Source organism: Pipistrellus hanaki, assembly GCF_964339955.1.
Source record: "Pipistrellus hanaki genome assembly, chromosome: 2".
Taxonomy (NCBI): domain Eukaryota; kingdom Metazoa; phylum Chordata; class Mammalia; order Chiroptera; family Vespertilionidae; genus Pipistrellus; species Pipistrellus hanaki.
In genome coordinates, this window is record NC_140504.1 from 89,607,210 (window position 1) to 89,633,297 (window position 26,088).

Below are 26,088 nucleotides of genomic sequence, written 5' to 3' on the forward strand. Positions count from 1 at the left end.
TTTAAAAATGGATATAGAATTTCTTTAGTTTTTTATAAGGTAGCTAAGTTTAATTTATATATTTGGACCTTATTATATATGCATTTAAGAAGTATAGGAAGTCATGTAATAGCATGCATCATGCCAAAATTATTTTGTTTCAGTAAAACAAATGATGACAAATTACTGATCTATTATTAGAGTGAATCCCAAATTTATTTGGGGGATGATCAGCTATATGAAAGATTAATTGGTGTTTTATATTATTACTTATTATTATCATAAGCCAAAAGTAGATTATATTAAAAGCCAACACACATATAATCATAATTTTTTTCAACTTGCAAATGCAATGGATGTATCTTTTATTAGCATCCTTAAAAAACACACAATGTTATTGGATTAACATTTTAACAGCCAAATAAGTAATAATACCACCAGCCCTTTGAATTGTTAGACTGACAGCATTAGACCAATTCACCCCATGCTGAGAAAGCCTTCCCAGAAAATGCATTTGCAGAAAGAAATGGGGCAAAGGAAAGTAATGAAGATAAAAGCTGAATAATTTTAATCACTGGGTACATTATTGATTCTGTGAGAATTTTTCAAAGTGTGAGTTATTGAAAATTTAATGGCAATCTTAGTTGCAGCTTTGCTGTAACATAAAAAGGAAGCATATCCCAATTAATCAGCAGAACCATGAAGGGAAAGGGAAATAAAGGTTGGAAAGTGTTGGGTAGGAGCCTAGTCTTGGATCTGAAAAACTAGCATCAGAAGAGAGTTCTGGTAATTAAGCATCCAAACTGTGGGCATGCATACTAAAGAAATTCCTTCAATCAGGCTCACTGAGGAGAAAGGACAGAAGAATAGCTCAGTGTCCAAAGAACAAGATTCTCTCATGCAAAGAGTGTTGACCCAGAGTCTACCAACCTGTTCTTGTAAGGCTGGTTCCATCCAGCCTAAAGCCAGCTTTATCTGCTGCTGCCACCAGAGCTTGTGCAAAACTGCCGCTGGCAAAGATGGAGCCATCTGAGGAGCTACCTACACTAGATCTATGACTAGAAAAGTTACGATCCTCATCAGATGCAGAGCCCCATCCATTTACCATTGAACCTAAAAATAAATGTTGTCTAGTGAGTTGTAGATACTGGAGAGCTCATCTGCACACTCTATACGAATGAATAAGCTGGCTTCCTCAACTCCTCAGTCTTCCTTGACATAAATCTGGTATCATCTGACTTCTTTAGCCACATGCAAACATCACCCATGTTTTAAATATTCCAACTGCAGAAGAATGAGGCTCATTTGAAACCTGTATCTGTTTGCAACATATGAATAAAACATGTTCCACATGGTTCCATTCTTACCTTGTTAAAATTATTACACATGATCATTTTCCAGGAAAGAATTGCTAAGTATACTTTAAGTCTACAGTTCAGAGAAGAACACTTTTGATGAACTAAATTATAGTGTGTTTAAAGTAAACATATCATGAACTCAGTTGAAGAAATAGTGAGTATATTTTTAATTTAATGCAACCTCTAATAATAATTTGCCTGAAATCTAATCTTGTATACTGTAAAAAGGTTAGAATTATTTCAAGATTTTAAAGTAAAAACTTAATTATGCAGAAAAAATACTGAACATTCATAAACAAAAATATTTATAAATAATACCAGAGCAAATAGACTTAGAAAATAAGAAATATGTATCTTTTTGGAAAGTCCTATTAATTTCAAAACTCACTGTGCTTTTTTGCTTTTTAATTAAGAACTTTAGTTTTCTCTTCAGTTCTAATTTTTATTTTAGAAAGTTAACAATTATGAAGAATACCACTGGAATTCTGCAAAATGCAACATAGCAATAGAGGAAAAACTCATCTTTATGTGTAAAGAGCAGCAAGATATGAAGATACTGAGAAATAACTTTTATTCTTATCACGTTGTTTACAATTTTATATATTTTTAGACTAAACACATCAAAACTTAAATCTATTACATATTACAATTAATATTACAATATTTATTTCAGTTGGTATACCATTAATTTATAATACAATAAAGTACCAAATGTTGCTTATTCAAAAAATTTTAAAAAGGAAGAACTAAATATTTTAAAATACTAACTTAAGGGTTCTAAATAAACCAAACACATATTTATATACAAGACATTAAAGTTAAGCATCATAGATTTTTTTTTTTCTGCTTTTATCCAATATTTAAGAGACAAAAGTATAGTTAGGAGTGTTGCTATGATGAAGCATTTGTACTTTTTTAGTAAAGGGGCCAGGATACAATCACACGGGTTCATGCACTTTTGAGATGGAGAAAACAGAAATAGAAGAGGTTAGAAAGATTTGAGAAGTTAAAAGGGTGTTAAGTGTAGCAGAAAAAAGATAGAGTTTTGATTCTATTTGCCAAAAGCACAGAGATACACTTTTTACTTTCAAAACAAATTCCCTTGACACAGGCCACTGAAAGGAAGCTGAGATAACACCATCAACTGAGCCTCCTCCGAGAGAACCATTTCAAAGTTAATAATCGCAAGTCAAGGACCAGCAGTCCAAAATGAAAGGAGAAATGCTGCACTAGGCTTTGCAATATAATGTTACAGTAGATAAGAAACATATCAAAATGGTTCAGTCAGTAATCACCGAAGAATTCAAAACCTGGGAACCAAGAATAGTCTTGAAACACATGAAAGCTCAGGCCAGTCCCTCCTATGTTCTATTTTCCATGTTTCTAAATGTCTACTCAACATCTGTGAACACATCTGTGTCAGTTATCTGAAACTCACTTTCCAAACAAGCATCTGCTTTTGTACAACCTCAATTTCATTACCAACTGATTTTCTCCTAGTCCCTCTCTGTTCCTCATTGTCACAGAATGAATTTTCTGAAACACTTATTACATTCAAAGCCTTACCTAGTTTACCAATGCCACATCCAAACACCAAACTAGGTATTTTAGATTCTTCAATATTGAGCCCGGCCTACCATTCTAGCCCCATTTCTTCTTAAAGCCTGTGTAGTTCTGTTGCCTCACCCACATAACATTACTCACATATCTCTGAATTGTGACTGACTCTATTAACCACTGTGAAACTTTAAAGTCCCAATCAATATCATCTCTTTGATCACCCTGATTCTGCCTCACCTTCAACCCTGTCTAAAGGAGAATCAATCTTTCTGCCTCCTGTGTTTTTCAAACAGTATTCACACAGTAGCACATCAGGTCTCTACAAACTACAGTTTGCTGCATATATGTTCATTCTTCTAGACAATGTCTCATTCACTTTTATATCTCTTATACAGGAACATTGCACAGTAGACATTTCAATAAACATCAAATATTAAATTAAATATCTTAAATATTTTCATTATCTCTATAAATACTATTTGTGATTCTATTCCATGTGTAATTTCCTAGCAACTACCTTGTTAGTTATAAAATGTGCTTATAAGAACTCCTAGAAAACACTAAATAAGAAATATAATGTTAGGTTCGAGAAACCAAGATGGCAGCATAGGCAAACACCTGAACTGCTGCCTTACACAACAATTTCAAAACTTCAACTAAGAGATAAAATGGACATCATCCAGAACTATAGGAAGGCTGGCTGAGTGGAAATTCTACAACTAGAAGGAAAGAGAAAAGCACTATGAGATTCAGAGGAGTTGTGGACACTGAGACCAAGGGACCTCCTTAGGGCAGGACTAATGGAAAGTCATAGCTATTTGCTCCTCCCTGAGGCTCCGTTCTAACCAAGCTGAGCACAGAGGCTTTTGCATATGAATGGCCTGGGCCTTTGAATTCTAAACTTACCTAACAAACTGCAGCTGAGTCAGTGAGACCCAGAACATCCAAAAGAAGTTCCAAGGCCCCATAGCAGCTTGAATTGCTTCACAGTTGAGCCTCATCTGGGCACCTCTAAAACCCAAGTAAGAAGAGGAATCTGCAGATTTCTCCATAGCTCCTGCTGGGTGGCCTCAGGCAGAATCTAAATTAGCACCTTCTTGGAGAACCAAGAGCCAGTGTACCCAGGGGTCAGAGTAGGACCACCCACAGTACAACTCCTCAGATCCATAAGGGATACACTCAGGGGGCAGACTCGGTGAGCACCAAAGTCCCACTGAAACAAGTCTTGTCTCATAGTGTGTCTCCAGCACAGAAGTTTTCCCATTGTAAACACAACTGATCCTCACAGCCAGTTGGCCTGGGAGTCAATTCCTCCTAGTGATACTAATAACAATCAAGGCTTAACTGCAAAAAATCTGTGCACACAGCACACAAAGTGGTGAACCAAGAGTGTCCAACTCACGTAACTGGGGAGGCTGAGCCTCTGGGCCCTATAGGACACCTAGCACACAAAGCTACTCTGTCAACTCAGGGAAGTAGCCAAAATGTGGATACAAAGCAACAGGTCACAAATGAAAGAAATGGAGGAGAGCAAACAACTGGATATAGAGTTCAAAACCACGATTATAAGGTTTTTCAAGAATTTTCTAGAAAAGGCCTATAAATTTAGTCAGACCCTTGAGGATATGAAAAAGGACAACTAGAAATTAAGCATACACTGACTGAAATAAAAAAATAATATAGAGAGATCCAACAGCAGACTAGAGGATCGCAAAAACCAAGTCAAATATTTGAAATATAAAAAAAGCAAAAAATACCCAACAAAAAAAGCAAAAAGCAAAAAGAATCCAAAAATATGAAGATGGTGTTTTCTATCTGGGACAACTTCAAGCATAACAATATCCAAATTATGGGGGTGCCAGAAGAAGAGAGAGAGCAAGATACTGTAAACCTATTTGAAGAAAAATGACAGAAAACTTCCTCTACCTGATGAAAGAAAGAGACTTACAAGTCCAGGAAGCACACAGAATTCCAAACAAAAGGAATCCAAAGAGGACCACAACAAGACACATCATAATTAAAATGCCAAGAGCAAAAGACAAAGGGAGAATATTAAATGCAGCAAGAGAAAAATAGTTAGTTACCTACAGGGGAGCACCCATACAATTTTCAGCTGATTTCTCAACAGAAACTATGCAGACCAGATGGGAGTGGCAAGAAATATTCAAAGTAATGAATAGCAAGAACCTATAACCAAGATTACTCTACCCAGCAAAGCTATCAGTCAGAATTAAAGGTCAGATAAAGAGATTAACAAACAAGAAAAAGCTAAAGGAGTTCATCAACACCAAACCAGTATTATATGAAATGCTGATAGATTCTTTAAGAAGAGCAAGAAGAAGAAAAAGGTAAAGAACAAATGAAGAACAAATACATATCTATCAACAAGTGAATCTAAAAGTCAAGTGAATAAAAAATCTGATGATCAGAATAAACTCATGAATATAATAGAATCAGGGGCAAAGAAAGAGAGTGGACTGACAATTCTCTGGGGGAACGGGGTGGGGAGGTGTGAAAAGAGACTGGACAAAAATCATACTACTATGGATGAGGACAGTGGGGGGGGGGGGTAAGGGCAGAGGATGGGGTGAGAACAGGTGGAGGGGAAGGAAAAAGAGGAACAATTGAAATAATCTGAACAGTAAAGATTTATTAAAAATAAATAAATAAAAATAAATACTATGTTAGTCAACTCTTGTCAATTACTTGGACAATGGAAAAAAGCAGTAATGTAATTACCTAACATAAGAAAAAAATATCCTATATAATAAAACGCTAACATACAAATAGAATGAACCACAGAACAACCCGTTGTCATGATGTGCGCTGACGACCAGGGGGCGCGCACGGAACATAGCAGGTGTCAGCTGGAGCAGGATGCTGGAGCAGGTGAGTGGGAATGCCAGACCATGGTGGTGCACCAGTCGCTATCATCTGGGTGACCCCAATCACTTGATGCCGTCAGTGGGTGCGAGTGGTGGCTGCCATTCCCAATGGCCCCTCAGGGCTTCTCCACCTCCCCCTATCCTGAGGGTGATCGGGGCAGCAGCCACTGCTCACACTTGCTGACAGTACCCGTCCCGCTCGCACCCGCTGCTGGCGCTGGACCCAATCGCTCTGTGCCATCAGTGGATGTGAGCAGGGTGGACCCAGCAGCGTGTGGGAGCAGCAGCGGCAGGAGTGGGGCTGCAGGCAAACAGGGGACCAAGAGCTGTGCCAGGAGGGACCAGGTGGGGACACAGAGGATGGGCTGAGTTCCACCCCTATGCTCACTGCAGCCTCGTAGCCCACAGTTCCTTTCAAGGCACACAAATTTGTGCACTGGACTCCTAATATATATCAATCTTGACTATGATTTGATAACTTGAATATTGATATGTATCAGTATCCTATTCAAATTAAGATAACAATGTTACATTAGGTAGCAATTTACATTTTCTTCTGACTTTTCTATTCATACTCACTCATCTAAATGTACAAAGCCCCCTCCCCTCTTTTTAAAAATGTTTCTTTCTCCACTATAATTGGGTTTGTTTTGTTTGTTGGTTGGTTAGTGTTTTTTGTTGTTCAAGTTGGATTGCTGTGTGGTTCTATTCCAAAGATTTAGCATTTGGACAAACTTAGTCTCTGAACATATAAAATTTAGGAAAAAATCCTACACCACAGAGCAGTGTCACTAAAGAAATGCTACCCTCGCCGGGACCGGTTTGGCTCAATGGATAGAGCGTCGGCTTGGGGACTGAAGGGACCCGGGTTCGATTCCGGTCAAGGGCATGTACCTTGGTTGCGGGCATATCCCCGGTGGGGGATGTGCAAGAGGCAGCTGATCGATGACTCTCTCTCATCGATGTTTCTAACTCTCTATCTCTCTCCCTTCCTCTCTGTATAAAATCAATAAAATATATTAAAAAAAAAAAAAAAAGAAATGCTACCCTCTGAGATCTCTTTACAGAAAGTTTAGTTTGACTTTTTCAAAGAACACCTGCTCATCTCACTGTGACAGTGAGTCCCTCCCTATGAGGATTTCCATGTACAAATTTGCTAAACCCTAAACTTTGCAAATGCTTTTCTGCCTCTGTGTTCTTCCTCTGAATTTATATCAGTGTTAATACTCCTTGCCATGTGCTCAGAAATTCCAGTTACTCATGAAGTTTTTCCGTGAGTTTGTTCCCTTCCCTGGGAAGAGAGTAGCATGGAAGACTGGGTTTGAGTGTTTGTGGAAATAGAAAGAACACCAGCTATACTTTCCTTCCTATTCTCTGTAAGATCAAATAAATGAAGCAGATAACTTTAGAGTTGAAGAGATCTGACCCACAGGGGTTTGGCCATGTTGGACAATTTCACCTCCCTGTGGTTACCATTCTTTCCCATTCTTTAGATTTAAACATCAAGAATGGCCTGGAGATTTATACGAACTATCAAAAAAAAAAAAATGACAACTATTGGAAGAAAATAAAAATATTGATTCATGAATTAGAAAGCAAACATAATTGGTTTTCTTTATAAATATTAATGTATATATAAAAATTAAAATGATTCTAAGTAAAACAGCTCAGGTAGAGAATGTTTACAAATTACAAGCAATCCATAGCAACTTGACATGTTATAGCCCCAAACATAATCAATACATATTTAAACTTTTAATGAAAAGTGAATTTATGCCACATAGCCAAATTTATCTATGTTTACATTTTCAATCTTTCTAAATATCTCAGGTTCAAAATTGCTGAAAGGTAAAAAAATAAATAAATAAAATAAAAAATAACCAGCCATATTTATTCCAGCTTTTAAAGAACTGTATACAGGACATTAAGTTGTTGCTAATATGTCACTGAGCAGTAAAATACCATGATAAAGTGGTATCTTGCTGTGTCTTTATTACAGCTTAGCACTAAAATTAATTTATGATCAGTCATCAATTCATTTATATTTCATTTTATGCTAAATCCTTGCTTGCCGATAAATGCTTATCCTTAGATCCAATAAGCTAGAGTAAAGTCTGTGCTTTGTACTAATTGTTGCATTACCATTTTTATGAGATATAAAAACTGGCTATCCCCCATTTTTTTCAGTCAATATTTAATCCAGAAAATCTTCTATTAAGTACAATCTGTCTTACTGTCTATATATATAAAAGCTCAGCACCCAGTACAGCAGAACAACCAGAATGACTAGACCCTGATCCATCCCCTCCCCCTGGCCTGGCCACTGATCCGCCTCTAACACCCCATCAGGGGCGGAGACTGCTGGTCAACCTCCCTTGGCCTCTCCCCGCTTCTGCCCAGCCTGATGGGCCCCCATTGGGGTGGGCCGACCAGACCCTACCCATGCACAAATTCATACACCAGGCCTCTAGTCTGTTAAATAAAATCTTCAGTTATAAGTGTCTTTGGACAAACCAATCCAAATATTTATCTCTACCTAAATGTAGGAAAACATGCTTAATCTTTAGAGGTCCCTCTTTCACTCAAAAAAATTTTTTTGAACATGAAACAATTCCACCTACATTTCTCAGAGAGAAAGATATCTGTAATACATACAGAAAGTAAAATAAGCAATTATAAAATATCTTCCTTTGGATATTTCAAGCTGTTAACTTGTTCTGCTCAGATAAAAATTGAACAGATGATGCTCCCATTTTAACTGTCACATTTTGGAAATTATACTTAATTTCTTTTATAATACAGCAAAGCTGTGGAGGTAGTCTAAGAAAACAAAAATTATTTTTAACAATATTTCTGAAATTTTCCTAATATTGAAATATTTTCCTTACATTTTTTGCAACAAGAGCAAGGAGTCAGGTCACACGTTTAAGTGGCCAATTTTCTAAAAGCTGTGTGGTCCAATAAGATGTTGAGGCTGCCAGGTTTTTATTGATTTCAAAATGATCTGGTTTGGGAGTTCAAGTAAAACCTCAAAAGACATAAAGTACAGAAAATATAGAGTCACAATTTCCTTTCAGCTGCGGTATTTCTGTGGGGTCCAGAGGAGAAGGAAACCTTTTTCCATTTCCCTTCCCAGCACTCACTCTCAGTGTTACTTTCTGTGATCAATGTGGCAGCTCCGATCTTGGCTCCACTTGTAGGACATTTTCCTCCTGCCTCCTCTCCCATTGCCTTTGTTTCTTTTTGCCTGTGGTGGAGTCATTAAATTCAGGAAACACGTACACTAGACTCCCACCATAAGCCTTACAGAAAGAAGTATTGAAGGATTCCCATCCTGTTACCCAAATGTGGGTTTGGCGTTTACAAAGAAATATTTCAAGAAGACTAACACAATCCTGCATGTTCACTTTCCAGCCCCAAATAGAGTGTGCTCTGCTGTGATCAACACATCTTTATACTTTTTACAACCAAACAGGCTTCAAGATTATAAAAGTGAGATTTCCTTAAAAAAGTGCTGATAGAGTTGAATTTTATTAGAATGAGTAACTATTCTTGAATATAGAAATAAACATGAGAAAAATAAATTTTTTTTCTAAAAATTACTATTTTTGAAATTGGTTTAGTGTATAAGGTAAGAAATAATGTTTTCAGGGATGAAATTACATGTTCTATTTATTCAAATGTAGAAAGGGGGCAGAGAGAGAGAGAGAGAGAGAGAGAGAGAGAGAGAGAGAGAGAGAGAGAGAGAGAGAGAGAGAATGTTAAGTAATAGATTGGAAAATCATTTTCCTCTTTTTTTTTTTCTTTTTTAAATATATTTTATTGATTTTGTACAGAGAGGAAGGGAGAGAGATAGAGAGTTAGAAACATCGATGAGAGCGAGTCATCGATCAGCTGCCTCTTGCACACCCCCTACTGGGGATATGCCCGCAACCAAGGTACATGCCCTTGACCAGAATCGAATCTGGGACCTTTCAGTCCCCAAGCCGACGCTCTATCCATTGAGCCAAACCGGTTTCGGCACATTTTCCTCTTAAATATCCTCTTAAACACCCAGACATTACAAAAAGTTGGGCATTTTCATAGCAAGGATTATGATAACTTATCTATATTAATAAAAGGGTAATATGCTAATTAGACTGGACATCTTCTGTACATCCTTCTGGACAAAGCTGCAGTGGCTGCAAAGGCTGAGGGCCGGCAGCACAGGAGAGGCAGTGGCACGGGAGAAGCGGAGATGCAGGCAGATCCAGTGCTGTGGCCCCTTCTGCAGAGGCAGCAGAAGAGGGGGCTGTGTGGTCCTGATCTCAGTGCTGACCTTTCAGCAGAGGCAGCCACAGGGGCAGCGGCACAGGCCAGATCCCGGAGGCATGCCTCCACAGAGGTTGGACCAGGTGTGTCCTGCTGTGAATCTACCTTTGACAGTCCCTCCCCCAGCCAGCCTGGCCTCAGATCATCTCCCACACACCAGTGGGCAGGGGGGCTGGGTTAGCACTAAGAAGTGAGGGCCAAGGGCTGGCAGCCTTGGCGTCCAGCAGTGGGATGATGGGGGCGGTGCCTTCCCCTGATTGTCCCTGTCTCCTCCTGGAGAGGCCCACTGCGGCTTAGGCCCACTCCAACTGGGGAGCAGCCCTAAGCTGTCACTCCCCTGAGGGCTCCTGGACTGTGAGAAGGGGCAGGCAGGGCGACGGACCCCACCACCAGTGCACAAATTTTCGTGCACCAGGCCTCTAGTCTTTAGCATAAGACTGACTGGTTTTGAATCTTCTTCTACCACTTATGTGACATTGAAAAAGACTTTAAACCTATCTGCGACTCAATTCCTTTTCTATAAAAAGAGAATAAATAGGAAAGGGAGGTTAAGGACATGTCAAAGAGGGTAAAAATAAATGGTGATGAAAAAAGACTAGATTTTGGGTAGTGAACTCACAATACAATACACAGATGATGTATTATAGAATTGTACACATGAAACCTGTATTATTAACTGTTGTAACCTCAATAAATTAAATAAATATATGTATGTAGTTTATCAATTCTAAAATAAAAAATAAAGTGATGATTAAATGAGTTAATATATATTAAAATTTAGAACAAGGGTCAGCAACATTTTAGATAAAATAACAGGCACTAAACATTTTAGGCTTTGCCTTCTCTGCCCTACAGTCTTTTTTATTTATTATTATTATTGTTTCTTATTTTCTTATAACGATTTAAAAATGTAAGAAATATTGTTAGCTCACTAAGGCCCACACAAAAACACAGGCCACTGCTTAGAAAAGTGCCTTTCACTTACTAAGGATTATATATGTGCAAGTTATTGTTATTATTATCATATTATTAAATCTCAATTCTTAGCTAAGTAGTTGGAAGAATTAGGCATTCATTAAGTGCTTGTTGTGAGAATTTATAAATAAATAACAATTTTCAAATACATTTTCCGTTACTGAGTTTTACAGACTGAATGTTGGAATCTCCCAGAAATGTATATGTTCAGGCCATCACATTTAATGTGATGGCACTCTGAGGAGAGGTCTTTGGAGGTAATCAGATTCAGAGGAAGTCATGAGTGTGAGGTCCTCCTGATGGGATTAGTGGCCTTGCAAAGAGACCAGAGAGTGTGCTCTCTCTCTCTAACTGCCATGTGAGGGCACAGAGAGAAGAGAGCAGTCTGCGAATCACGAAGACAGTTCTCACTAGGAGCTAAATCTGCTGTCTCTTTGATCTTGGACTTACCAGCCTCCAGAATGGTGAGAAATTAATGTTTGCTGTTTAAGCCAACCAGTCTATGGTATTTTATTATAGCAGCCTGTCCAGACTAAGACACTGAGTTCATGAAATATGGAACTACTGATATTTTCCATTTTTCTTTGCTTTTTCCATGTATGAAATTTTATGTCAAAATTTAAGAAATTCCTCAAAAATGTCTTAGTTGCTATGAAAATATTTGAAATTAATATACTTATTTTCTTTATAAATATGGGCTCTATACCTTGTTAACTGCTGATATTCTTTAACATAGCGACTGTTGGAATATAATATAGCCACAATCCTGAATGATTTTATGTACAGGCTTAGAAGCCCACCTCTGTGGTATAATTGCATTATCATTTCGGTTGACTTTAGAATTTCAGGGAATGGCATATCACTGTTATTTCTATTTAGTAAAAATGGTCATTAATTTCATGAAAATGAAAATCTCTAAAGGAATTCAGGTGAAAGTAATGACAAATTTGCTCACACCACACACACATTTAGAACTCACAGTAACTTTTGGTAAGATCAATATCCTCTCCTAAAAACATATTACCCATATAACTTAGCGCCATTAAACTAGCCATGTGTTTGAAGGAAACATAAACATGTTAGAATACCATTCATTAGCATGCTGATTTCTATAATACTTGGTTCTTACATACATTTACCTCAGGGTCATCTCCATGTGCATTTACATGCCTGTGAGGTTGCCTGAGAAGACCAAATGACATGCAAAGGCAAACTTACATTTTTAGCAGTTACATCTTTATGGTCTTGCAAAAGATATGTGTGTGTGTGTGTGTGTGTGTGTGTGTGTGTGTGTGTGTATGTGTAAGAAATGGTACCTACATGAATAGAAAGACATTTTTACTTTTCTCCATATTCATTGTGTCTATATTAGGATTTAAATAGGATTTATTATTTGAAAAATTTGGGGAAATAAGCTTCAGTACTGAGACCATCTTATTAAAGTACCACCTGCAGCCTTTCACTCGGTGAACAAGGCAAGAGGAAGCCAGAGGAGGAAAGAGCAATACACTTCTTAGGAGAGAAGCAGTTATTGGATCCAACAATATGAAATGCATAGATGTGTGGTTATCTCTCTATACAGTTTCTTCACTCTAAAAATAATAGCCCTGCAACCTTAGAAATACTTATTCTGAACACTTTCTTTTTTTCATCAATGAATGATTTTACAGAATAAAATATCAAAAATCATATTAAGATTACATTCACTTTCTATGTTGTTCCTGTTACATAAAATATATCTTTCCGAAAAGTCAAGGTTTTTATATAATAGACTTGGTTCTCCAGTAGAGTGAACTTTTCATGAAAATCCTGGATATAATTGAGTTTTCTTTCATGTATTTAAAGCTTTTTAAAATTCATGAAATTTTCTTATCATTTTTGCAGCAAAGCAAAAATATTTCCAAATCGTTTTTGAGTTCTGTGTTTAATATTGGCCTATTTAAAATGTTACTGAGATAAATGGAGTGGAATAAATCTTACGTAAAAAGAATATGATTTTTGATGCATTTTAATGTTACAAATAGGTCAGTCATTTCTAATAAACTTGTCCTGTTACCTGTCACAGAGCTATCCAGATTGTCCATGCTGGATCCAGGCGTCTGCTCTAGCACTCTCAGGGGCCTGGGGATTTCTAAAGCTTCCTCCTCGTCATCAGCATCATCATCTGGAACATCTGTTTCCAAATCAGAAATCAAGGCTCCGGACATGTAACCTAATGGTGGAACCGGGGGCTGTGGAGGTTGATTATTGCTTTGAATGTGCCTAGAATTTAAATGGGGGCAAAATAAACTTGTTAGCATTCCACAAAATTGTAATTAGAATTAAACGGCATGCTATGGTAACTAACTTTCTCTTCTTGTTTCCTTTGACTAATTTTGAAGGTCACACTCCTTTCTTACATTTCAGCGGAGGCAATGGGCTACCTATATGTAACTTGCCAACACAACAACAATCTAGATTATAATACCCTTCAGTTGGTATTTATAGGATGATCCACAGAGAAAAAGAATACAAATTCAGCATTACTTAGTATAAATAAATCTTCCAAAGGAGAATAGGCACATTTGTCAAAAATACTAGTAACTATTTAAAGCTGTCTATAGCTCTAGCAAGTTTGGCTCAGTGTATAGAGCGTCAGCCTGCAGACTCAAGGGTCCCAGGTTCTGGTCAAGGGCACATGCTCAGGATGCGGGCCCCGTATCCAGTAGGGGGAATACAGGAGGCAGCTAATCAATGATTCTCTCTTATCATTGATATTCTTTCTCTTCCTCTCCCTTCCTCTCTGAAATCAATAAAAATATATTAAAAAACCAATAAAACTTACTGTATTTTGGTCCAAAAAGAATATGATCATTTTGTTCTCAGCTTAGTGTCAGAATTTGACTCAACCTGTGTAACCTATGTGACCTGCTGGCCCTTAGGAAGAAGAGATGTCACATAAAGGTCTCGTACCAACGCCCTGGTCCCCAACCCTGAGAACTTTCTTCCTGCATGACCCCCAAATCAGGCTGATGGGTGTTTTCACTTTAAACTAGTTTAGAGGAGGAATGACCACCTTGTGTTATAGCTACTTATTGTTGCATCAGTCACACCCACCAAAGTCTTAAGCACCTGAAGACAGAAGAGACGCTCTCAGCACTGAGTTTAGGCCCTCAGGTGTGCTCAATAATTTCTATGAATAAATCAGTGGTTGGCAAACTCACTGGTCAACGGAGCCAAATATCAACAGTACAACGATTGAAATTTCTTTTGAGAGCTGAAAACTGACTTCTGTGCATGGGCCACGAAGTTTCAATAGCGCTGTATGTGCCCCCCCGCACATGGTATTTTGTGAAAGAGTCACACTCAAAAGGCCAAAGAGCCTCATGTGGCTTGGGAGCCACAGTTTGCCGACCACTGGAATAAATGAATACCTTTAATCTCAACTTTGAGAAACAGATAGAACTCTCTTTTCCAAATTATTATAGCAAAGTCCAATTAAATGACTTGTTTCAAATCACATGATTGATAAAATGTAGAGCTGGACGCTGGGGTCAAGTTGGGTCACTTTTTGAGTATTTAAGAGTTTCTTCTAAACCAGGGGTGCAGAACACCCAGCCCATTGGGTTGTATAAGGCCCTTGAAATCATTGGGTCTGGCCCTGCCAAAGCATTAGGGGTGAGTCAATTAAATGATGGATCAAATGTAGCAGGCTAATTTTTAAGTTGATATATTTCTATGTCGCGCTATTGCCTTTATAAAATTCCAAATGGCTCTTGGCAGGAAAAGGGTTCCCTAACCATAAAATGCTAAATGAACTCACTCTGCATTTGTCATTAAAGAGTGAATATCCTGCATGCTTGGACACTGTCTTTTTTTTATACAAAGTATTTAAAAGACTTCTGCTATATAAGGATATATAAAACAAGTGCTATGCATTTTTGCTGTTAGTTTTTTATTTAAAGATATAAGATAATTTTATTTAATATTTGCATTTTGAGGGAAATATTTCATTGCTTAATATTCCTTTTGAAACTGCATTCTTAAATTTGTAGCCAACTCTAATGTTAACAAGATTCTAGATCTTTCAGTTAAAGCAAACCTAATACGTTAGCTCTGGAAGCCACTTGAATGCCATGAGGCCCATATCTTTAATTTAACAGACCATGTGAGGTTCCCACATTATTGTTTGGAATTCATAACAAAGCCTTCTTTGAAAAGTCAGGTGGTGCTGAAACCTGTTTGGTTCAGTGTATAGAGCATCGGCCTGCAGACTGAAGGGTCCTGGGTTCGATTCTGGTCAGAGGCATGTACCTTGGTTGCAGGCACATCCCCAGTGAGGGGTGTGCAGGAGGCAGCTGATTGATGTTTCTCTCTCATCAATGTTTCTAGCTCTCTATCCCTCTCTCTTCCTCTGTAAAAAAATCAATAATATATATATATATATATATATATATATATATATATATATATATATATATATGCCAGGTGGATCCCTAACTATTTATATAATAAGTCTTGAGTGTGGAGGGCTACCTCTTCCTGGAAGTGTGGCCTCGAATCTTGTTTGTGAATCAAGGAAGAAGTGAGCCCGGTCAGGAGCAAGTGGATGTACAGTGCCATTTATATGCACAACTCATTCTCCTCTAAGGGCGGACACTCGGCTCCTGGGGAGGACCAGACATGCCAACACATTCATCCTGCATCACTGCTGACACCTCTTGATGGGACAGAGCTACATTAAGGGGTGAAAAATGTACTCTGAGTTTGGCAGAATTAGGAGATGCACTGAAATGCAGAAAGAAGGTACACCCATTTATAAATATCTCCTCGTGGCCGGCACTCTGCTGTGCAGTTCAGGGGTCAATGTGAACAGAATCCCTGGAGTTTAGGCCTGGGAGTGACTATTTTGTAAGTGTTTTTCCTGTGATGTTGATGTGCAGCCCAGACTAGAGGCATTTCCATTCCAGAAGGTCAAGGTCTCATGCCCTTGCGTGTCATCTCCCTGCAAGGGCATTCTGGGATTGTTGGGCAGAAGAGAAACACTGAGAAAGCAGGGTCTGCTCTGTGGGTACTTGCAGCAGGTGGAGGTGAACTCCTTTGTTTAGGAAATGTCTGTGGAGCATGCGCTAAGTGGACCCTCCTCTAAGCCTAGAAGACAGCAGTGAACAATTCAGGTGGAAACCCAAGCCCACCTGAATATTAGCAGCTGTAATATAGCTAGTTTCTTTACCAGGACTACGGAAGTGCAAACTCATTTAATTCCTACAAAACTATGATGCATTGTAATAAGTTTATCCTTACCTAAAGAGAAGTCAGGCCTTTGCCCTGTGCTCCAGAATATTCAGTCTGATAAAATTGTCTTTGGTGGTTATTGTTTTTGTTTTTTTTTCTTGGAGGCCTCCAGCTCCTCCAGAAAGTCTAACATTGAGACTTATGGTGGGATCCTTGAGTCACAAGGTATCAGCTTGCCTTCTGGAAGGGCTGGAGATCGAGGCCAGCCATGCAGGTAGTCAGCCATGTCTGTGTGTCAGACCCGATAAAGACTCTGAACCTCAGGGATCAAGTGAGCTTCCTTGGTGGGCAATGCTCCTTGCAAACCGCTGCACATTGCCACTGGGAGAGGACAGCTGGCTGTCTGTCTGTGGAACTGTCCTCCACTCTGCCCCATGCATCTCTTTTCTTGCCTGACTTTAATCTGCACCTTTTCACAATAATACACTGGGACTGGGTGTAACAGCTTCCTATGAGTTTTGTGGGGATTCTAGTGAACTGAAGCATAGAAATGTTAAACATGCTGCCCAGTGTCAAGCAACTTGTAAGTAGTGGCCGTGGTGGTGGTCCCAACCTGGCTGCCCCAGGCAAATAACCACACCAAGCCATTAGAATCTCCAGAGGAGGGCCTGGTGGATATCAACAGTTTAAGGCTGTCCAGGTGATTTCCATATTCAGTCATATTTAGAACCCTGAGCTGGAATCTGTGCTAAGCAACTAAATTGCACAGCTTCATAAGTTAACTTGAAGGAAATTTTCTGGCTTCAACTAAAAAAATGGTATTTTATAAAGCAGTCCAAAGTAATATAACACTTTAAAGGTAGATTGTTTTAAAATTTGGGGGGGGAAAATCTGATAATTGTGAAAAAAAGTTCAAGGATCTCTAAGAAAATACCTTATGTTTGTAAAAAGCTTTAAGTGATAAGTGGTTTTAGTGAATCTTTGTGTGTTTAGTTGTATTTCAAAAAACGTTCATTAACACCGTGAATAAGATTTATCTTATTATCTACTTATTTCAGTAGCCAGAACTATGAAAAAGAAGCAAATAACCTGTCATAAAAATTTACTCTAATTTCAAGCACATGGTCTAAATTAACAGAAGATAATAAAATGCATATTATTAAGATATAATTTTAAAATCCGGAGAAGAGAGGGCAAATGAGAACAATAACTGCACAAAATAATGAGAACTGGTCCCACTTGTATTCCTGTCATATTTTCACAGGGCATCTAAGTAGATTTCCATTTATAGCTTAGGCAAGTTTATAGATTCATTAGAAAGAAAACAATTTTGGATTTGTAATTATTCTGTTTTTTTTTAAATGCACTTTCTGTTACTAATATTGTAATTTTCTATCTCATTTAATTAATCCCAAAGAAGGTCTTTTAATAACTGACACTGACCATATGTGATTTGCAGAAGCTTACATTTATATACTCACAACCACAGACAAAATTAATTATAGGCACTTTAAAGAATCTAAAAGGAGTCTTTTATTATGGTATTGGAAGTGAACTTTAAGGATAAGCTAATTGAATTTAAACTATAACTTAGAAAAGACTCTGGTATAGCGAAAAGCACCTTCACCTGAAATTCAACACATCTAACTTCTTGCTCCGATTCACTCTAATTATGAAACTTTGGCCAAATTATCTAACATTTCCACAGTCGATTTCCTTATCTAGATGATTGAAAAGTTGTACAAAAGCATTTCTAACCCCAGCAGTATAGTTCCATGAAAACCTCTTGTGAATTTAGTATGAAATAACATTTCCTCTCTCCATGTTTTGAAAGCCCAGTTCCCCCTGACCTACTGAAGATATTTACCATGTTTGCTTTGCTATGTCAAACTGATAGGCCCTTGTCAGCTCGTCCAGGTGAGCTTGCAGCATGGGTTGCATCTCCTCCCGTGGGGATGGAGTGAGCGTTGCCGTGGACTGCTGTCCAAAGGAAATAGCAGGAGACGAAGCCACCCCTCGGACAGGAGGTGTTGGGACACGATCATCGTCCTCTTCCAGTTCATCTTCCATGCCCTGGTGCAAGTATGTTTGTACTGGTAAAGGCGGGCACCAGCTATCACTGTCATAGCTGAAATAAAAAGAGAAAAAAAGCACATTTGCACACACACAATTGTTTTGGCAATAAGCAACACCATAATGTCAACAATAGTATTTGAACTGTTCTCTCAAGTTATTTCCGCCTGCTTTCAGGTTATCAATGCTACCATAGTAAATCACCTGGCTGTTGTCTTAATTTCTAATCATAATTACATCTATTACCTCCATATCTCAAATTTATTCTTAAAGGATCTTATTACCGAGGGTAACTAAAGGCAATAACTTTTCAACAAAGTTACTCATGTGGAAAAAACAAATTGCTAATCAAAGACAATTAATTAGTTTAGCATTTGTAGATTTAACTATTTTCGTTCATCCTCGTGTACCAAGAGAATACGCCAATATTGATCATCTGAGACGTGCTTGAGAAATGTATTTACTTTTATTCTAGATCTATCCCAACCTTCATTACATGTGACATGTTAATCATTAAGACACTGTGCTACAAAACTATTCAATACCCCTCTGACTCTTTTAAGTCTCTCAGGGGTTTTTTTGCAGAAACTCATATTTTGACATTTAAAAACTATAAAACAGAAATCTAATTCTATCAAATGTATATTTAAAAAAATTAACATTTTTTGAAATAGCATGTTTTTGAGAAATCTGGCTAGGAAATATAGAAAATTAATTCTAAAAGTTTTTCTTGTGACACAATGTAAATAGTATATCTATTTACACTTCCTTTGTAGTTCCGTTATTTTCATAAATCAAATAGATCTTAATGTATTTTTAAAAGAGATATAAACATAAGATAAGCAATACTAGATGTAATTTTCCTATGAATTCAACTTTTTAAATACTTCCCAAATCTTTCTCTCACACTTGACTACTACTTCCAAGTCACAGATCAGTCTTCTTTATATGTGAACTGTCCCATTGGTTTTCCTAGTCTCTTGAGACGTCATATTTATGTGTTCTGTACTGTCTTCCATACAGGCAGACAGATTATATTTCTAAAATCCTCATTCACGTCACACCTATACTTCAATTATTCAGGGATTATTGCTAATATGAGAAAAAAGTTCAAACTCATTAGCAGGACATTAAAAATTTCTCCAGCTGATCAACCTATCTTTATAGTTTATTTCCACAACACCAGCCTATGCCGCACCTTTTTAAAGTATAATGACTATGCTCAAATCATTGGCCTGTAACCTCCAGGTGCTTCTTCAAGGTTCAATTCAAGTGCTGTTAGTTTTGTGAAGCTTCCTCGGCTCCATCAAATGGAGTGGATCATAACTCCCTAATACTTTGTGGCATTCTCCATGTTATATTGAGATTATTTGTTTCATATCTATATTTTCACCAAGATTCTGTGAGATCTTTAAATTAAAGAACTCTAATTCTCAACTATGCATTTCCAGCACTAAGTATAATAAATAGCATATGAGCAGTTTTCATTAAAGAACCTGAAGAAAGGATGAATACTATAAATGTATATATCTAGTTTTTATCTCCCTTATAAATGCTAACTTGAAAATCTCCAGATGATTCTGGAATATTTTTACTTGAGTGTCTTTTCACTTATTCTGTTTAAAACTGAACTCATAAAAAAAACAAAAACACCTGTATATAGGTTTTTATAGCAGCCTTATTCATCAAGTCATGTATATTACTAAGTGAAAGAATCAGTTCTGAACAGGCTACATACTATGATTCCAACCATATCACACATTCCGGAAAAAGCAGTACTGTGGAAACAGCAAGAAGTTCAGTGGAAGCCAAAACCGGTTTGGCTCAGTGGATAGAGTTGTCGGCCTGCAGACTGAGGGGTCCAGGGTTCGATTCCGGTCAAGGGCATGTACCCTGGTTGCAGGCACATCCCCAGTAGGGGGTGTGCAAGAGGCAACTGGTCGATGTTTCTCTCTCATCTATGTTTCTAACTATCCCTCTCTCTTCCCCTCTGTAAAAAAAATCAATTATATATATATATATATATATATATATATATATATATATATATATATGGAAGAAGTTCAGTGGCAGCCAGAAGTTAAGGGGAAGCAGAGATGAACAGCAGAGCACAGGATTTTTGGGACAGTGAAACTACTCTGTATGGCACCATAATAATGAATAGATCTCATTATACATTTGTTCAAAACTACAGAATAAGCAACACCAAGAGCCATGGACTTTGGGTGATTATGATGTGTCAAGGTAGATTCATCACTTTTAAAAAGGTTCCACTTTGGTGGGAGATGTTGATGGTAGCAGAGGTTATGCATGGGAGTCAAAGCAGGCAGTATATGGGAAAATCTGTGCTTTTTGTTCAATTTACTGTTAATCTAAAACTGATCAAAAAAATAGTATCTATTAAAAACAGCAACACTTGAAGTTTTCATTCAACAATCAAGTGTCAGGCGACAGGATTTTTTCACAGAACATGAATCTAATGGGCAGACCAATATTAAGCAAATAATCAACAATATCAAATACTGTAGGAACAGAGAACAGGGAGGCTAGAACTAGTCCTAAGGTTGGGCAAGGATCTGCTGACCACTGGAAAGAGGGTATTCTAAGTACCACATGTGATGGTCTGGAGAAAGAGAAAAGATAAAATATTTGGAATACTCAATAGTTCTCTGACTGGCAAGAGCTGTTCAGAATTTATACTCTGAACACCAAAAAGGCTACTGGTTCAATTCCTTCTCAGGGCATGTGCCTGGGGGGCAGGTATGATCCTGGTAGTGGTGTATATAGGAGGCAACCAGTGAATGATACTTCCATTGATGTTTCTCTCTCTTCCCCTTCCTCTCTCTCTATAATAAATACAAACATATCTTTGGGTGAGAAGAAGGTTGGCCTCAGAGGAGCAGGAGAAGGGAGGGAGGACAGCCAGGTCACAGAGGGCCTCATGAGCTCCGACAAGGAGTGTGAAATTCTGCCTGTGAGTGATGGATAGTTACTGAGAGGTCTGTTACAGAGATGATCTTATCTTTGGCTGTTCAATTTTCCTCTCTTGTTAAAGCTACCTAAATAATCTTCTATCTCAATGTGTTGTAACCTGAAGACCTTTTTCAGAAGCCCTGATTGGAATATCTGTTTAGAAATATCATCTATAATTTATTATAAGCAAGCACACTTTAATATGTTACTAAAACTTTTTCATGTACTAGGAAATACCATTGGTTAAAGTTGTATTGTCATTAATTGTCTACATAAATACCAACCTCTCTGAGGAATTCTATTGCTCTAAAACAATGTCATTTCTCCTGTTTTATATGTTGTAAATCAGTTAGATTTCATTTGAAGAAAATATCCTGTTGAGTAGAAAGTGTCTAATGCACTGTTGCTTTCCATTACTATGGATGGGCACTTGGGCTATTTCCAACCCTGGCTTCTGCTCACACATATCCAATCTACTATATCCTCCCTCTGCTGGAGCCCAATGTGATAGTCTGCATATGAATTTTTTTGTGTTGGCCCTTTAAGAGGATGCTTGCATTTCCAACTGTCTCTGGTTGATAAACAGCTACCCTGTTTCTTTTCACATACAGATGTTATGTGGGCAGCTTTCTCAGTACTGGTGCCCAAGGATATATTTAGGAAGGGAGAGACAGAGAGAAACATTGATGTGAAAGAGAAACATCAATTAATCTATTGCCACCCATATGAGACCTGACTGGGAATGTAAACCAAAACCTTTGATGTACTGACGACTCTCCAACCAACTGAGCCACCTGATCAGGGCTGGTTAAGATACTTTTCTTAACTTATTTATTTGGCTTTAAATGCTATATTAGTAAGTCAAACAGAAATATGTATAGTAAATCTAATTTTAAGTGAAGCTATCCCTTTTCAGTATTGAATGTGTGTGCTGTTATACTTCATGACTAGTTATAATTAAATTAACTTGATTCTGTTTTACAGAATAGCACAACTTTTCCATAGACTTATTTCCTGTACTTTGTTTGCTTACATTAGTTGATTTCTAGGGGTATCCTACATTTGAATAAAGAAAGAATATCTTTGAAGATGTTTATATAGTATTTAATCTTTCAAATGGAGGAGGTCAATTACCTCTTAAAATTTTCCTACTTTATAAGTAGCAAACTATCTTTATTTCCAATAATCTAAAGGGACCATACAAGTGAAATAAAAATGCATAGAAAATATAAGAGAAGAAAGAAGGAGTGTCACATGCATTTAGTGTAATTAGTTGTCCTCATTTTTATTCAAATACTATAAGGCATAGGACATATATGTATAAATATTATTTTTACATTACATAATATATGTATATATATATATATATATATATATATATATATATATATATTGTTCTTTGATATTGACTCTCCTCTCTCTACCCACATACACACACATACACACATTGCACAATATATTACATGTCTGAAAACCATTTCAATAGCTATCTCATTGAACTAGAATGGTGTTTTTCATCAATTGTTCCAAGTCTTTTCCACAAAGGTCATCTAGAATAGGAGGAGCAAACTCTGTCCACTGCAGAACATAAGCAGAGCTGAGGAAAGCCCATGGATTCATGTCAGTCAATGTTTTGTGCAAGAAGTAGAAAATAGAGATAGAAAGAATAAGTAAAAGACTAGGGGAAGAACATAAAAGGCTAGATGAAAGAAATATGGGACATGGTGCATATCTTATGATGGAAATAACTAACCATTGTTCATCATTCTACGTATCCCTGTATTAATCCATTATAGGACAATGGACACTTAACTTTCATGCAGTTTCTGAGGAAGGGCAAGAAAGTAACAGATGTCTCTATAAATGTTATGAAAAGTGTATCTCTGTTTTTAGAGTTTCTTTCACATTTACAGATATATTCTATTTGAGTGCCGAGATTTCAACAGTAACATCAGAAAGACTGTGAAAATGCTTTTACTACCAACCAAATTTCTCTTGGGCTACTTTTCCTGAAAAAGTGTTTATTCTTTGACAGCAGCAGTGAAGTGGGAGGCAATGTATTGTCTTACTCACAGATAATGAGAAGGATGACAACAAATCAATGTTGCATGTGAACTAACTTGTTAAAGGCCAAATACAAATATCAGATTACTAATAAAAATACAATAAGGTTTAACACCCACAGAAGCTTTCCAATCTCTAACTGCAGTAACAAAACTACTGAGTATGTTTTCTATTGAACTACTATTAAATTATTCCTAGCATCATACAATTATATTAAAAATACATTATATTTATAGCAAAAAAAAAGGATATATTTGAAACATTTTTGTCAAGTTGAGGGAAGCAGGTTGATGAAAAAGAACATTTACCATTGTTGCTATGGCACTAAATCAACAATTAAGTACATTTTCCATAAAACAATGATTTGATACTTTTGGTATTTAGTATAGTGAAGAGGTCTGACCAAGAAAGGCTTGGAAAAATTTATAATATCTAAATTCTTAGAAATAATATTAAAAATTGTAATAAAAAAACAGGATTTTTTAAATTAATCTTTTCAAGATTGTGATTATTCTCAGCTAGATATATCTCCAAAATCTATCTCTGTCCCTCCATCCCACTGCCACTGCCTTATTTCATTCCCTTATCACTTTCATGATAGTGTCCATTCTGCTACAGTATACCACTTATTATTCCCCAGCCTCATGTCCTCCAATGCATCACCTGTAACCAAAGTCAGAATCCTTACATGACATTTAAGGTTTCAGAATTGTCCTCAAGACACCTTCTCAGATATCTCCTACACTACACATGTTTCAAATTAAATAAGCATCATACCTGTAGAGCAGCTACCACTTGTGGAAGGTTACAGACAAGTAATTAGAGTGAAATGTGATAAGTACTACAGTAGGAAAGTAAGCTTAAAGAATAATGAAAAAATAGTTCCTTATGTGTACATGTCAGCAATGATATTTCAGTTCTGGATGGTGGTAATGCAGGTCCAACCCTCTCTGGTTTGGTCCTGGGCAACCTGCAGTGATACACAGCTGCTGACTGCTATTATGGTAAGGTGTGATCAGCGACTGATCTCACTCATCTAGGGGAAATGGTGAACAACATAGACTGATGAACAAGAACAGACCCAGAGATAAGGAGCCATGGGTCAGACTGTTGGACCTCAAAGAGAGGGTGGGGATAAAAGAGAGAGATCAACCAAAGGACTTATGTGCACACTATGAGCCTAACCAGTGATCAAGGACAATAGGGGGATTGGAATGGGGGGTTGTGGACAAATATGTGATACCTTAATCAATAAAGAAATTAATTAAAAAAAAAGAATAATGAAAAATAAAGGAAAGGCAAGTAACTTTATAATAGGATAAGGTTTCCAAGGGAAGAGTGGAAAGTACCAAAGGAAGACTAATGTGCTATTCTTGTTTTTTATTTTATCCTCTTTAATTTTATATATATGTTTGTCTTTGGCTAGAAAATTTTCTTTTCATCTGCACAGCAAAAGGCAACATTAGTAGCATCTTGTTGTAGTCATTGATTAACAAGCTATCTTGGCACACAGGTTACTTTACGTTTGTTCCTCACCACCTTTGTCTATTTACTTCTGACTTGGAGTCTGGCATGCACCAATCTCCCAATACTGGGCACTATTATTTGTAAATAAATAATTCAATAATCACCTCAAAACTCAACTTTTATAGGGTTGCAACAGCCTTACCTGGCATGCTTGACTATCATTTTCTGCAGCAAATTATTATTGTACTAGGGGCCCAGTACATAAATTTGTTTATCTTGAAAGGAACTGTGGGCTGTGAGGCTGCAGTGGGCAAAAGGGCTGGTCTTGGCCCACCCTTTTCACCCCTGCCCGGCCCCTCCTGCCTCAGACCCTGGTCCCCTGTCTGCTGGCAGCCCTACTCCAGCTCCCATGTGATGACAGCATAGCATGGAGCTATTGGGGCTGGTGCCAGCAGTGGGTGAGAGTGGGGCCCATGCTATCAGTGGGTGCAAGTGGCAGCTGCTGCCACAATTGCCTCTCAGGAGCAGGGCAAGGTGGAGAAGCCCTCAGGGGTGATCAGGGCTGGCAGCCAGGCTTGCACCCGGTGATGGTGTGGAGTGATCAGGGCTGGCACTGGGCAACCAGTTGTTTAGTTGTTCCCTTGTTCTGTCTATATGCATATTAGGGTTTTATATATAAATATAGATGATAGATATAGATATAGATATATAGATATAGATATAGATATAGATATAGATGATATAGATATAGATATGCATTGCTCGTCTAGGGCTTGTCATCCTATCTAATAAAAGGGCAATATGCAAATTGACCATCACTCCAACACACAAGATGGCCAGCTCCATGTGTACGCAAGATGGATGCCACAAGATGGCCATCAGGGGAGGGCAGTTGTGGGTGATCAGGCCAGCAGGGGAGGACAGTTAGGGGCAATCAGACCAGCAGGGGAGCAGTTAGGCATTGATCAGGCTGGCAGTGGAGTGGTTAAGGGGTGATCAGGATGGTAGGCAGAGGCAGTTAGAAGCAATCAGGTAAACAGGCAGGCAGGTGAGCAGTTGGGAGCCCGCAATCCTGGATTATGAGAGGGCAGTCAGGCATCCTTTAAGGAGTCCCAGATTGGAGATGGTGCAGGCTGGCCTGCCTGCTGGTCAAACTCCTGGTTGAGGGGACAATTTGCGTATTAGCCTTTTATTATATAGGATATACACTGAGTGGCCAGATTATTATT

General features: G+C 37.8%; 1 protein-coding gene across 17 annotated transcripts in view; it reads right to left on the reverse strand.

Moving 5' to 3' along the window:
- The window catches only part of ROBO2 (roundabout guidance receptor 2), a 655,712-nt gene that overhangs the window by 16,398 nt on the left and 613,226 nt on the right, over window positions 1–26,088 (reverse strand). For 10 of the 17 annotated variants that reach the window (XM_084875905.1, XM_084875902.1, XM_084875911.1 and 7 more), the window contains 2 exons: window positions 18,150–18,410; window positions 13,125–13,330 (listed from right to left, as the gene is read on the reverse strand). In XM_084875905.1, coding sequence (XP_084732031.1) covers window positions 13,125–13,330; window positions 18,150–18,410 — 467 coding nt within the window. Of the gene's footprint in view, window positions 1–909; window positions 1,093–13,124; window positions 13,331–18,149; window positions 18,411–26,088 lie in introns of all 17 variants that reach the window. The other 7 variants (XM_084875913.1, XM_084875907.1, XM_084875906.1 and 4 more) reach the window with 1 other exon arrangement.